Genomic DNA, 14,356 nt, shown 5'->3' on the forward strand with positions numbered 1-14,356 from the left:
AGAGAGAAAGACCAAAGGACAATAGTCCCACTTCACGGAACACAGCAACACAAACATCCTGTCTTCGTCACTTCCCACTCTGTGGAGTCAAAACATATACCGTCATGTGAAAGACAAAAATCCCATGACTGCAATCATAGAGCAGGAATTCTAACACTTTTGACCCTCTGTGCCAACCCTTTGCAGCAGTACAATGTTCTGCCTCTGCTGTCAGAGGGGATACCAGTAGCTGGAAGTCACAGGTGGGCAGAGTGCTGTTGCACACATGCCTTGTTTGCAGGCTTCCTCCAGGCACCTGGTTGGCCAGTGTGAGAACAGAATGCTGGTCTACATAGGCCATTGGCCTATTAAGAGAACTGAGAGTCATAGGAGAACCCTGTTCCTCTCACGGAGCTACCATTCCCAGAGTGGTTTAACAATCGACCCCAGGGAACTCTGGGAAATGTAGTTCTGGGAGGGAAATGGGGTCTCCAAACAATTCTTAGCACTCTTACCAAACTACATGTCCCAGGATTCTTTGGGGGAAGCCTTGGCTGTTTATAACAGTATGATACTGCTTTAAATGTTTAGTGCAGATTGAGCCTGAGAGAGAGAGAGAGTCGTTGTAGCATATTTCCAACTTCTTAGCCATGAGGATATGCTTTGTCTGCACTGGGCCCCAGTCATCTGTGTGTGGGGGGTTGTTTTCACTAATCTGCAAAACCCCTGTGACCAAAAGGTGACAGTGAAAGAGACAAGTTTGTACACAATCAACAGTGGTGTTTCTAAGACTCAGATTTTTTAATAGCAAGCGTTTGAAATAGGTCAGTAATAATATCCCCATGTCGGAGAAGAAGAGGGCAACACAGATCAAAATGGCACCTCGAAATATCATCTAGTCTGCCAAGGCAGGCGATCCATAGCTATAGCATCCTCTGCTTAAAAACCTCAAGCGAAGGAGAGTCCTGTATCTTCCCAGGTAGTCTATTCTGCTATCAGCTTGTTACCTGAGAATCGTTGTTTAATTTTGGTTGCAATCCCAGTTCTTGTCGTTTGAACTTGTTAGTTCAGGCCCTACTGTCTGGAACAACGGAATGATATTTGTTCCATCACCTACATGACAGCCCTTCAAACGTTTGCAGGGGACCCTCTTAAATGGTCTATTCTTCAGGATCAGTCTTATGTCTAAGGACTTCAGGAAGGCTGAGACACCAAAATACTTGAAAGGTGCCTACCAAGTTGGGTTTATCGCCTTGAAAAACTAGAACGCACATTGACAGAGCTTCAGCCATAGGTAGACATGCTCATTGGCACAGACACAGCAGATGCTAGGCTCTTGTTGTGAGCAGATTTCACGCCACCTACAAAGAATGGACACTTCTGTGTCCATTCCAAGATGGTGAACTTAATATTGGTTTATGTTGTAGCTAGCTAGCTAGTTGCTGCTGCTGTTATAAGAACATTCTGTATCACTATGAGTTTAATCTGGAGCATTTGTCCAAACACGTTTTGCTTTTCCAAATGTTAGATCTCTACCAAAATAAATATTCTACCCAAGGGTGCCACAGCGAGTGTGAGAACTCCAACCGTCGAGGAGCTGAAAACGTACACGGCACAGCTTGGCAATCTGAGCCAAGAAGCGTCTGTTCAGACACAGGTACTAAATGCATTCCCATGCCCCCACCCCCCGAGTTACATAAATTGCCGGTGTGGCTGGATCCAGAGCCTTGGCAGAGCGCAGAATCTATTGATATGTATGTGTGTGTCTGTGTGAAATCCCATTAGAGCAAACGGGATCTTTCCCCCCAATGCTAAAGAGCAGGCTTAGAGGGGATGTTCCATATGGGGACCATGTGGTGGGGGAGAACTAAAGCCCCCGTAGCTGACATGCCAGGGTCCCAGTCTAGATCTGAAGTCTCACATCTACAATTTACCTTTTAAAAAAGCCATTTGCGAAATTGCTAATTGTGAAAATGGTGCTGCATCTAGCTTGACCCTGGGGGGGAAACAGGAGCTCAAGGAAAGCGTGGTTGTAAGAGACTTTGTTTCTATACAGTGGTACCTCGGGTTACATATGCTTCAGGTTACACACTCCGCTAACCCAGAAATAGTGCTTCAGGTTAAGAACTTTGTTTCAGGATAAGAACAGAAATCGGGCTCCTGCGGCATGGCAGCAGCAGGAGGCCCCATTAGCTAAAGTGGTACTTCAGGTTAAGAACAGTTTCAGGTTAAGAATGGACCTCCGGAACGAATTAAGTACTTAACCTGAGGTACCACTGTAGTAGGGGTATTCTGCCAGCAGTGTGAGGCAACCCTTAAAGGACAACAAGGCCAAAAGGGTGGGATCTGCATTTTACATACTGATTTGCTTTGAAATGACAAGACCGCCATTTTGTTGAAAGCTTCCAGTACGTAATACTCTTGTATCTTCCATTGCTTGCTTCTTTCTCTCCATCTCCCTCTCCCTCTTTCATCTAACCATAGACCAGCCCAAAATTGCAACCTTCCATAAATACCCTCCATGTTTTGCTGCCTATTTTGAAATTGCCCAACACCCAGCAGGCTACAGCTCCTGTCAGGCCTTAAGCCTCACCCACACCCTTTTCTGCCTAACAGCCGGCCACCAAGGTGCTTAACAATAAGTGAAAATGAATGCCTAATAAACATAATGAGATGGTTGTTATGTTTAAAGGCAGTGGTGGCTTATGAAGGCTTGTGGGCATGAGAGGGGTTTTGTTTTGTTTTAGCTTTTTGCATTTTATCTGCAGTTGTTTTTCTTTGTGTCAGCCATGCGGTCTGGGGAAAAGTAAGTAAGCAAGTGAGTGAGTGAGTGAGTTTGTGATTGATTGATTGATTGATTGAGTGAGTGAGTGAGTGAGTGAATGAATGAATGAAGCCTTCAGAGGAAACTGAGAAACAGCATCTCCACATCTTCCAGGAAAATATGACGGGGGAAGTTTCCTTAAGCTTGGACCAGAAGCTCTTTGAGCTGCTTTTGGCGATCAGCCGCTGCCTGAACGACATGGAGCAGATGTTAAACACGTGTGAACTCACCAGTGAAGAAGCTACTGTGCAACAGATGCTTTATGAGGTAAATAAGGAGTGTCAGGGGTGGTGTGAGCTGCACTCCCAAACATCTGGAGGGCACCAGGTTGGCAAAGGCTGATACGTGTTAAAGGCACAGAGAAAGCGCATCTCATGCCATTGGTTGCAAATTGCAAGATTCGGCTTCCTGAAAATACCAGCTCTTGTTTGAAAAAAAGGTAAACGGGAAATCAATCTTTTAACCCTCGAGATCGTAAATATATGCTTGAAAGACTGGAAAATGCCAGATATTCTTGAGGGTTGCTGGATAAAGGTATCTGAGCGACAGTAGCCTCAGGGCCCCACATGATTTATGTGAAATAGTAGAAATTGCAAAATAATTCAGAGTAAAAACAGTGATATCCAGATTGGATTGATTTCTGCTTTCCTGATCATACAGGCAACTCCCAACTCTGCTTTCCTGATCATACAGGCAACACACTATTTTTTGGTGCCAACAGTGGGTGGGGCAAAATGGAGTGATGGCGGTCTAGACCGGACTTATGCATGTCCTGGAAAAGAACCCCCATGTAAGCGGGGATTCCCCTGTGTATATATATAAAAATGTAGTATAAATACTGACAACTGGGAAACACTGGCCTGTGAGCGCTCCAGTTGTAGAACGGCCTTTACCAAAGGTGTCATGGGCTTTGAAGAAGAAGAAGAGTTTGGATTTGATATCCCGCCTTTCACTCCCCTTCAGGAGTCTCAAAGCGGCTAACATTCTCCTTTCCCTTCCTCCCCCTCAACAAACACACTGTGAGGTGAGTGGGGCTGAGAGACTTCAAAGAAGTGTGACTGGCCCAAGGTCACCCAGCAGCTGCATGTGGAGGAGCAGAGATGCGAACCCGGTTCACCAGATTACGAGACTACTGCTCTTAACCACTACACCACACTGGTTCTCTCGAACTCGAAACGTGCTAGGAGGAAGGCACGCTTGGCAAATCCACACTGCGATCAACTCCCAACCGGAGACATGTGGATCCAGAATTGGCCTCCACAGTCACTTACGGACTCATTGTTAAAACCGTGTTTATGGAAGACAATCTTACTCGGCCACGAGTGATCGCAGAAGAAGAAGAATATATATATAAGTTTCACTGCAATCTTTGCAGTTCCATCCACTATAGAGAGTTGGCTAGGGCCAGTTAAAAAGCAAAGTTCCAAAGCCGTCTGCACCAACCCTGGGCCCTCCAGGTGTTTTGAACTACAACTCCCAGCAGACCCAGCCAGCATGCTGGTCAGGACTGATGGAAGATGTAGTTCACAACACTCCAAGAGCCCCAGTTTTTTGAGGCTATTCTGAATTTCAAGGTGTTGGTTAGTGGAGGTGGATGTGGCAGTGGTAAAGTTAAGAAGAAGGGCTGATTTAGCTAAGTGCCAACTAGATTGTGGCTAAAAATGGGTAACTGAGATGGTAGTATCAGCATGCCTGGGGGAAACCCAAGATTTGTTCTTCCTTCCTTCCTTCCCTCCCTCCCTCCCTCCCTCCTTCTCACGGTGCAAGCTAAAGTCACGACAGGCAAAAAGCCCAGGTCTCTTGCTTGAGAACACAAAGTGATCAAGCTCAAAAGTAGTGGATGATTGTATTCTTATAACTTCAGATTTGATGAATTCCTGCCATTCCTTTTACAAAACCATATTTACCAGCCTCCTTCTCATTTTCTTTTTTCTCTCTCTTTCCAGACTCTCTCCGCAGAGCTGCAAAAGCTTCATGCGGATATTGGTGAGAAAAAGGATGACCTTCTGAGGTCCATTGCCTCTGCTGGTGGTAACGCTGATAGATTCTCCGAGTGTTTTAGCAACTTGCAGTCGTGGTTGCAGTCGACCCAGGCAGCTGCCTCTTCCAGGAGCAAGTCTATAAAAGCTGAGCTGGACCAGTACAGTCAATATCAGGTACTTCCCAATTGTATTCCTTTCCATTCTCTGGTGCCCATCTAAGTTAAATCTCACAAGATCGGGGCATGCCATATTTCTGCAATCCCCCCACACCCATTAAATGATGTTGCACCAACTTACATTATGCACGATCAAATTTGGGGGGCTCTTCAGGAAAGCATGGGCCTCTTCATTTGAAATCATATAATGTGAGACTTGATTCTGTAATTTGGGGTACGTGCATTGGGTTTTATGGACACATTACATTTAACAACTACAGTGGAACCTCAGTTTTTGAACGTAAGCCATTCCAGAAGACCGTTCGACTTCTGAAATGTTCAAAAACCGAGGCTCAAAGGGTTGTTGGCCATTTCAGTGGAGAGAATCGAAAAACACGCAGTAGAAGCCGTTCAAGGCGCGTTCAAAAACGGAAGCATTTACTTCCGGGTTTTCGGCATTCGGGTTCTGAAACGTTCGACTTCTGAGACGCTTGAAAACCGAGGTAATAGTAGTAGTAATAGTAGTAATAACAACAACAACAACAACAACAGTTTATTATTTGTACCCCGCCCATCTGGTGGGTTTCCCCAACCACTCTGGGCGGCTTCCAACAAAGATTAAAAATACACTGAGATGTCACACATTAAAAACTTCCCTGAACAGGGCTGCCTTCAGATGTCTTCTGAATGTCAGGTAGTTGTTTATCTCTTTGACATCTGAAGGGAGGGTGTTGTTGTTGTTGTTATTATTATTATTATTATTATTATTATTATTATTATTTATTACACTCATATGGATATTCGGCAGGCCTCAGAGGTGGAACAGATATGTCTGGTGGCTAGGATAGGAAACTTCAATTTCCCTATGCACACACACAGAGCGACACACACACCCTGCCCACAAAGAAGCTTGTCTGGATTAGTCTCAAATTTGAGGCAGTCCTTCATTACTGCTGAGCTAAATCATATCTCCTGTAGGGATGATTTAATCCTTGACCTCCCTAATGGGCCCAAGCCTGATGCAGATTAGTCAGTGATTACAAAAGTGGGCATCATTTTATTTTATTTTTGTTTTATTACAAGAACAGGTAATTCCAGGATACTCTCTTTCTCTGTGCATATGTATGTATTTAAAGAATGATGCTGATTAAATAGCCCGGTTGAACTGCAGTTTAATTATCCTTTCATTCTGTATCGTGTACCTCTGGGTTCACTTCGGTTTTTCGCTTGTCCCTGTCACAGAATGAAATCAGGCGATTGTATGGTAGGTTGATTATGAAAAAATCCTTACTGCAAGAGTCCTTCGGCGCAACGAGCGAACACAGTATCTCCGAACAGCTCCAGGTAATTAAACAGGACATATGAATATAAGGCACAATCACTCGACAATTTTACCTAATTTCTCTTATTTGCGGTTTTGTTTTCCAAAACTGGAGCGGCGCTTTTGTTTCCCCCCTGAGCTTAATGGTAACAGTAATGACCGTGTTTCCATAAGCTCTGTGTTCAGGCCAGTTTCTGGGGGCAGTAGCGGCCTGTAGGGTTGTGCGGACAGAGTTTCATCGCTGTCCTGTCTTCTCAGTGCCAGTTATCAAGAGGTTGTGATGGCACCTACTGAAGACCTGTTCGTTTAGGAAGGCAGTCATTTAGGGAAGATCAGCTCTGCCGCTGATGAATTCGTTTCATTGTTTTTTAGAATTTGTAGAGATGGTTTTATTGTTTTAGAGCAGTGTGATTCTTAAACTTTTTTCTCTGGGCCACACTTTCAAAACAGAAATTTGCTCACGCAAGTATATTGGAAAACGTTGGGACGCGGGTGGCGCTGTGGGTTAAACCACAGAGCCTAGGACTTGCCGATCAGAAGGTCGGCAGTTCGAATCCCTGCGACGGGGTGAGCTCCCGTTGCTCGGTCCCTGCAGCTGCCAACCTGGCAGTTCGAAAGCATGTCAAAGTGCAAGTACATAAATAGGTACTACTCCAGCGTGAAGGTAAACGGCGTTTCCGTGCGCCTCTCTGGTTCTCCAGAAGTGGCTTAGTCATGCTGGCCACATGACCCGGAAGCTGTACGCCAGCTCCCTCGGCCAGTAAAGCGAGATGAGCGCCGCAACCCCAGAGTCGGTTATGACTGGACCTAATGGTCAGTGATCCCTTTACCTTTACCTATATTGGAAAACAAGAATAAAACTCCTAGCAGTGCTGGATTTGTGATTCTGGATCACAAGTAGGATTGTCCTCAGTATCGCTAGATGCTCTCATTTTAAAAAGATATCCATATATTCCAAATAAAATAAAATAAAATTGATACGATACTACACTGAAATGTTTCTTTGATTGTCCTTGAATTTTCCCGTCTCACTTGCCACCCTCTCCTGCCACACCCTTTGAGAACCTCTGTTACAGCAGTTGGTGAGCTGATTTTTTCATTTTTTGAGCTTATATTTCTGTGGCTTTTTATTCCATTTCTACCATGAGCACTAGGGACGCGGGTGGCGCTGTGGGTTAAACCGTAGAGCCTAGGGCTTGCTGATCTGAAGGTCAGCTGTTCGAATCCCCACAACGGGGTGAGCTCCCGTTGCTCGGTCCCTGCTCCTGCCAACCTAGCAGTTCGAAAGCACGTTCAAGTGCAAGTAGATAAATAGGTACCGCTCCAGCGGGAAGGTTTCCATGCGCTGCTCTGGTTCACCAGAAGCGGCTTAGTCATTCTGGCCACATGACCCAGAAGCTGTACGCCGGCTCCCTCGGCCAATAAAGCGATATGAGCGCCGCAGCCCCAGAGTCGGCCACGAATGGACCTAATGGTCAGGGGTCCCTTTACCTTTACTTAACATGAGCACTGCTTCACGGAATCATAGAATTGTACAGTTGGAAGGGACCTCGGGGGTCATCTGGTCCAGCCCCTACAGCGCAGGAATCTCAGCTGAAGCATCCAGCTCAAGCATCAATGCAGTTTATAAATTGGTTTAACGCTAATAATAGTATAATGCATAACTTTGGCCTTGAGGTTCTTTTAAGTACAGTTATACCTCGGGTTACAGACGCTCCAGTTTGCGTTTTTTTGGGATACAGACGCACCGAAACCCAAAATTACCGGAACAGGTTACTTCCGGGTTTCGACGGTCGCGCATGCACAGAAGCGCTGAATCGCAACCCGCACGTGCCCAGATGCAGCACTGCGGGCTGCAAACGCTGCGAGTTGCGAATATGCCTCCCACACGGATCATGTTCACGACCCGAGCGTCCACTGTATACAAATTTATTTGCGCTTGCGAAAAAGGCACAAAAGACTAACCCTTTCCTGGCAAAAAGTGTCCCAGCAGCAGCTGGCTTTCTAGGCTACGCTCTACACCCCTTTGAATAGTGAACACAAGTGGTGCGTTCTGACAGGACTGTAGCCAAAAGCGTAACTGAGAAAGGAGAAGGGGCTGTACCAGCCTGCTCATGGAGACACCAAAGCTGGTATAAGCACAAAAAAGCTACAGAAACAAGAGGGGAAGGAGTCAGTATGCTTGGGCAGATACCTCCTCAAGGTGTGTAGAGGTACAAAAAAGGTTTTTGGCAGGAACCAAGGAGGCAGCTGTCCTCTCCAGAATGGCCCAATGCAGACTGAACCTGCTCAACAGACACAAAATATTATTTGTTAGCTATTGGAGAAAAGGGGAAACAGACTATGAAGGAAGAGCGTATGCCCAGTTGCTGGAACATTGATGAGAGAAGCACTTCAGTTGGCAACATTTTGTTGGCATGACCACTAGTAGATAAAGATGTTGTTCCTTTTTTCTAGACAAAAACCCACTCCAGTGATGCCACTTTGATTTACTAGATGTGATTTTTCTTGTCTGTTTCTCTCCTTCCTTCCTGTTTGTGTTTGGGGCTACAGTTTCACCCCTCCACTTGACAGGTGTAATTTGCAAGTTTGTTAAGCACTGTTGGGACCTTCAGCTGACTCGAAATATAACTGCTGCCAATGATCGTAGCCTTAAATTCAAATCCTCTCATTCTTTCATTCAGAGGCTGGATGCCCATGAGTTGGAAATGCAAAACTTTGAGATGCAGACTGCTAAGCTAAGAGGTCATATCCCTGTTGCCCTAATCCATGACGTGCATAAACTAGAGGTAAAGACCCTGAGTAAATCGTATGCGTGTAGTACTATCAGTATCTGTGAAAATGAACAACATTAAATACAGCTGGTCCCAACATTTAGGGAATGCCGTATCAAGGCAGATTGGTGGGCCAGAAAAGATAATTGCTAAAAACGAATGTAAGCAGTTATTTGAAACATGAATATTTATTTGAAAAGTGTGTTAATTCAAGCAAACAATGCCATTAATAAGCAGCCTGGCCCTGAACCAGCAATTGATGACCGCAGATTTACACCAGCAAGTTCAATGAGTGCCGGGATGAGAATAGCAATGTAGTGGAGGGTACATCTTCATAAGTGATGGATCTACATCCCCATTCAGGACCAGGAGATGGTTTCCAGGCACAGGAGAGACTGCTTTGCAGAACCGGGACACATATATGATTCCTTGCTGAAGGTTTGCCTTTACTGATTCAGCAAGCTGGCTTTACCAAAGCTCAGTGCTGATAAAGATTTGGCTGCGTGCCTACCATTCTGTTGCCTCGCTGGAGTTGACATGACTGCCTGTTGGCAGCTACAGGAATCGCAGCATGACAACAACCTTACGTTTTACATATATAGGAAGATACCATAATTTGAAAATAATCTTTCAGTTCTTGCCTAAAAGCACCCAGGAGTCTTATTTAACTTCACTTTAAGCCTTCAATCTTTTCTCTTTTTTAAAGCAACTTCATAATGAAAACTTAGGTGTACTTGGAAGTAAGTCCCACTAGGTTCAGTGGGGCTTGCTCCTTGTTAAGTGTAATTAAGATTGCAGTCTTAAGGCCAAATCTGATGCTACATTTTCCCTACTCAAATTTGATGATCTCACGACAGAAAGGTTGCAGGGTAGGCAGTACTAGGATTGCCAAGAGAGGGGTCATTTTTCTGTTTGTTGCAATACCTACGAAGGAAAGGTGAGCGAGGGTGGTTAGACATGGCTGCCTGAAGACACCTGAGGAGCCTTCAAATAGTGGTACCCGGTGCAGCACACCTCTCACTGGCACTTTCCTCAGAAGGAGCCGCAGCTCTGTGGTAGAGCATCCTCTTTGCAAACAGATTCAATCCCTTACAACTCCAGGTAGCACTGGGGATTGTCCCTTGAGAGCTGCTGCCAATCAGAATTGGCATTACTAAGTAGATGGACCAATGATCTGACTTGGTATAAGTCCTATGTTCCTATAAAGTATATCTGAAGGAGCATCTCCACCCCCATCGTTCTACCCGGACACTGAGGTCCAGTGCCGAGGGCCTTCTGGCGGTTCCCTCACTGCGAGAAGCCAAGTTACAGGGAACCAGGCAGAGGGCCTTCTCGGTAGTGGCACCCGCCCTGTGGAACGCCCTCCCATCAGATGTCAAAGAGAACAACAACTACCAGACTTTTAGAAGACATCAGAAGGCAGCCCTGTTTAGGGAAGCTTTTAATGCTTGATGTATTACGGTATTTTAATATTTGGTTGGAAGCCACCCAGAGTGGCTGGGGAAGCCCAGCCAGATGGGCGGGGTATAAATAATAAATTATTATTATTATTATTATTATTATTATTATTATTATTATTAAGGCCAGGGGCATTTGTCTGGAGAGGACTGGTCCTGGGGGTAGTGACTACAGCTCTTGGCTTGACCAGTCTGATCAACAAAAGATTGTAGACTACAGTCCTACCTCGGGTTGAAGTTGCTTCTGGTTGAGCGCTTTTGGGTTGCGCTCTGTGGTGACCCGGAAGTAACGGAACGTGTTCCAGAACGGGGCTCCAAAACGGATCCTGTTTGTAACCAGAGGTACCACTGTATTAACGACGTATCATTATATCTACTGAGCTAAGCTCTGGTTGCTAGTCAGATAATTTCAACGCAAACAACCGAAAGAAACACATTAATTAGAACTTGTTTCAATTCCAGGATGTGTTAGATGACCTTTGGGAGATCCTGCAAGACAGACAGAAGGAGCTGACCTCTCCATTTATTAGCGAGCAACAATATGAAGCTTTGCTGCAGGGATTAGCTGAGCTCTCAGATCTTGGGCGAGAGAAGGTTGCTCAAGAGATTAAGCTAAAAGCTACCAGTCGAACTACTTTACAGTTTCATCTACAAAACCACAAGGTACTGGCTTTCTGCTCAAATAACTTGAGGTACTGTGATTTCCCCCCTCTCCATTTCCAGATAATATTGATGGATTCCTATTACTCCTTGAGATTAGAAGCAAACAAAAATCTGAAGCAAAGTATTAGAGATGGGAGATTGCCTGGGACTTCTGACCTATTCCACCCTGAGTTCTTTGGAAGTAGGGATGGAAGGATCCGTCAGTTTTCCCCCTCTCCGTTTCTGATTTTCCCACTCTTAAATTCAGTTCTCCACATTTCTGCATCAGTTTGCAAGTTGTTGTTTTTTGAATCCTTATGAAAATCATTATGCATTTTCGTGTGAATTTTTGTATTTTTATTTAGCAAAATTGATATACCACCTGATTGCAAACAAACCTCTTCAGTGGTTTGCAAAATTAAGCATTAGAATTCTCAATAGTGGAGTTTTGGCTAATGTCACACATTTTTGTAAGCATTTTATCCTGTTGCAATGCTATTTTCCCCAGATATAGTCATTTTTATGCACGTTTACCCCAAATACATTCATTTTTGTAAACATTGTTTGGTTGTGAAATTCGGATGAGGGCAAATCTCGAAGGATGGCTGCGTTGTGGTTCTCAAGTCTCTTCTGAAAGTGTGTATTTGATACATTTGGCTGTGAAAAGCAAACTGAATCTAATCTCGCTCCCATCCCTGTGATGGGAGAAAGCAGTATGTGAAACGAAATGTATAAGACTAGATGAAGCACTTCCCACAGAGCAGTAAAATCAGGGAGAGCTTAGCTGCATTTCATGTTTATTTCCCACTTTCAGCTCTTAACGTAATTGTCATCACAAATGAGCAAAGGTATTTTGTGGGGTGGGGTCTGTCTGTGCGTATTGCAATATGGATAATCAGAAAAATCCAGCCGTTGCTGTAATTACTTTGCCAGACGTAAAATACAACCCTGCTAATGAAGATTAATGTTTACAAACTGCCCAGGAGAAAGATGGCACAAACACGAAACGATTCCTCCTTGGCTGTTTTGAATGTTAAGTTAAGAGAAGCAGTTAGTCACTTCTGCTTCCGATCCGACGAAAGAGGCTGCAATTTTACCTCTTCAAAGTAGAAAGTGGTGCAGGTGGGCAGGAAGGAAGATGCATTGCAGATGAAAATGCAGCTTTGTATGAGGCATTAAGGTGAAAATGGTTCTCCATATTGATCAAATAGGGGGAAAGCCTGCAGCTCAACCACTGAGCATCTTGTTTATTTATTTTATTAAATTTATATGTCACCCTTCCTCCCCAAGGATCGCAGGAGGCCAAACCAATATAAAATTTAAAAACAAAGCAAAAACAATTTTAAAGCAGACTTAAAACATTCTGAAACAATTACAGTTTAAAAAAAAAAAAACCATCTAGAAGTAGTTACAGTTAAGAACCTTTTAAAGTAAATTACAATCAAAACATTCTTCCATCCGGTGATCTGGAAGTTGCAGGAACCCAAACTCTTGGGTAAACAGGAATGTTTTTAGATTCTTCCTGGAAGGTGATAATGATGACAGACAGGCACACTTCACTAAGGAGAGCATTTCACAACCAGGGAGCCACCACTGAAAAGGCCCTGTCACAGGTCCCATATTCAGTCTACAGGTAGGGCTGGGAAACCTGGAGAACTGCTGCCAGTCATTGGAGACCAGGGAGGGAGGACCTGCTTCCTTCCAGGTGTTGTTGGAACGCAGCGCCTGCCATCCTTGACCACTGGCCATGCTGGCGGGGGCTGATGGAAATTGGAATCCAAAAATGTGTTGGAGGGCTGCAGGTTCCCCATCCCTGCTGTAGACAAGACTGAGCAAGATAGGCCAATAGATTGGTGGGAGACAGCATCTAAACATTTACATTTGTGGGCTTGCATTACTAAGCCAGAGATTCCTTATCTTTGCCCAACCGGTATGTTTGCTCTGCGTGATCAGTGGATCTGAGGCTTGCAAAAAATATGTGGCTCTATTTTTTTTGTTTAATTAGTGGTGACCAGATCACCCATCCCCACTAATTTGTAATACATTTAATCAAACAAAATCTTTCTTCTTTTCAAAATTGAGAGAGCACAACGGGACCCAATCCTCTGTCAGCATCCCCTGCAAACGCGCAAACGTCCTCCCACTGCCCAACTAGCCCTCATCTTCCAAATCCCTTCCCTCCTGCCTGATTATCTGTCTGCTCCTTCAGCACCAGCAACAAGAAGAAGGGAGAAAAGTCTCCTATAAGGACACAGTTTTTTGTTTCTTTAAAATGTGAATCCATTGGTTTATCCTCAGTGCAGCTTTCCTTTTTAAATCCAGAGCTTTTTCTGCAACAAGGCCCACAGGCAGCTGGTGCAGATGTGTTCCGAAAAGATGGCACCTTCAGCGTTACATGAGAGAGGGAAAGAATGGAGTCAGCTGGTAGAGGAAGACCAATGTTTGGAACAGCAAGCAGTCCAGCACGGAGCCTATTTGGAAAGACTGTTACAGGTAAGGGGCCTGTGGAGTAGAAATGCGTCTGTACCTTTTATCATATGAGGTGGTCATGTAAAGAGGTGAGAGCTTTCTGGGAAATGATATATAATGAACTTTTTAAAATGTTGAAATACACATTTTTTTAAAAAAAACAGAAGCTTTCCTATTAGGTATAGTTGGTGGAAAAATACACAAGCAGGATGAAACGTTGTTTTTATATGCAACAACTGCGGCAAGAATGTCATTAGCCCAAAGATGGAAGCGAGAAGATTTACCAAGAAGAGTAGCAGATGAAATTAATGGACTATGCCGATTTGGCGAAACTGATGGGAAAAATCCGGAACCAGCAGGACCAGGCTTTCCAGAAAGATTGGAACAAATTTATTTTATATTTGAAAGACAACTGTAAACAATTAGCATCGCTAGTTGGGCTACAGGAAGCTTTGTAAGGATAACTTTATTACTTATTGTGGTTAAGCAAGGAATTATATAAGGATAAGATTTAGCAGGAATAAGAAATACAGGAAAATGCAATAAGTTTGAAAACCATAAGTCAGGGATGAGGGAAGGCACAGGCTCATGGAGCCAAATGTTTTATTTTTAGAAAAAGGTTGTTATGATATTATACAAAGAAAATACAGTGGTACCTAAGGTTAAGTACTTAATTCGTTCCAGAGGTCCGTACTTGACCTGAAACTGTTCTTAACCTGAAGCCCCACTGTAGCTAATGGGGCCTCCCGCTGC

At 44.3% G+C, this 14,356-nt stretch overlaps 1 protein-coding gene across 6 annotated transcripts in view; it reads left to right on the top strand.

The window, feature by feature from the left end:
* Nucleotides 1-14,356, top strand: part of SYNE2 (spectrin repeat containing nuclear envelope protein 2) — a 269,050-nt gene that overhangs the window by 172,903 nt on the left and 81,791 nt on the right. For 5 of the 6 annotated variants that reach the window (XM_079978462.1, XM_079978464.1, XM_079978461.1 and 2 more), the window contains exons 68-74: nt 1,508-1,636; nt 2,918-3,070; nt 4,750-4,959; nt 6,183-6,284; nt 8,946-9,050; nt 10,955-11,155; nt 13,457-13,627. In XM_079978462.1, the coding sequence (XP_079834588.1) occupies nt 1,508-1,636; nt 2,918-3,070; nt 4,750-4,959; nt 6,183-6,284; nt 8,946-9,050; nt 10,955-11,155; nt 13,457-13,627 (1,071 nt within the window). The remainder of the gene's footprint in view (nt 1-1,507; nt 1,637-2,917; nt 3,071-4,749; nt 4,960-6,182; nt 6,285-8,945; nt 9,051-10,954; nt 11,156-13,456; nt 13,628-14,356) is intronic. The other variant, XM_079978465.1, reaches the window with a different exon arrangement.

Source organism: Podarcis cretensis, assembly GCF_951804945.1.
Source record: "Podarcis cretensis genome assembly, chromosome: 1".
Taxonomy (NCBI): Eukaryota; Metazoa; Chordata; class Lepidosauria; order Squamata; family Lacertidae; genus Podarcis; species Podarcis cretensis.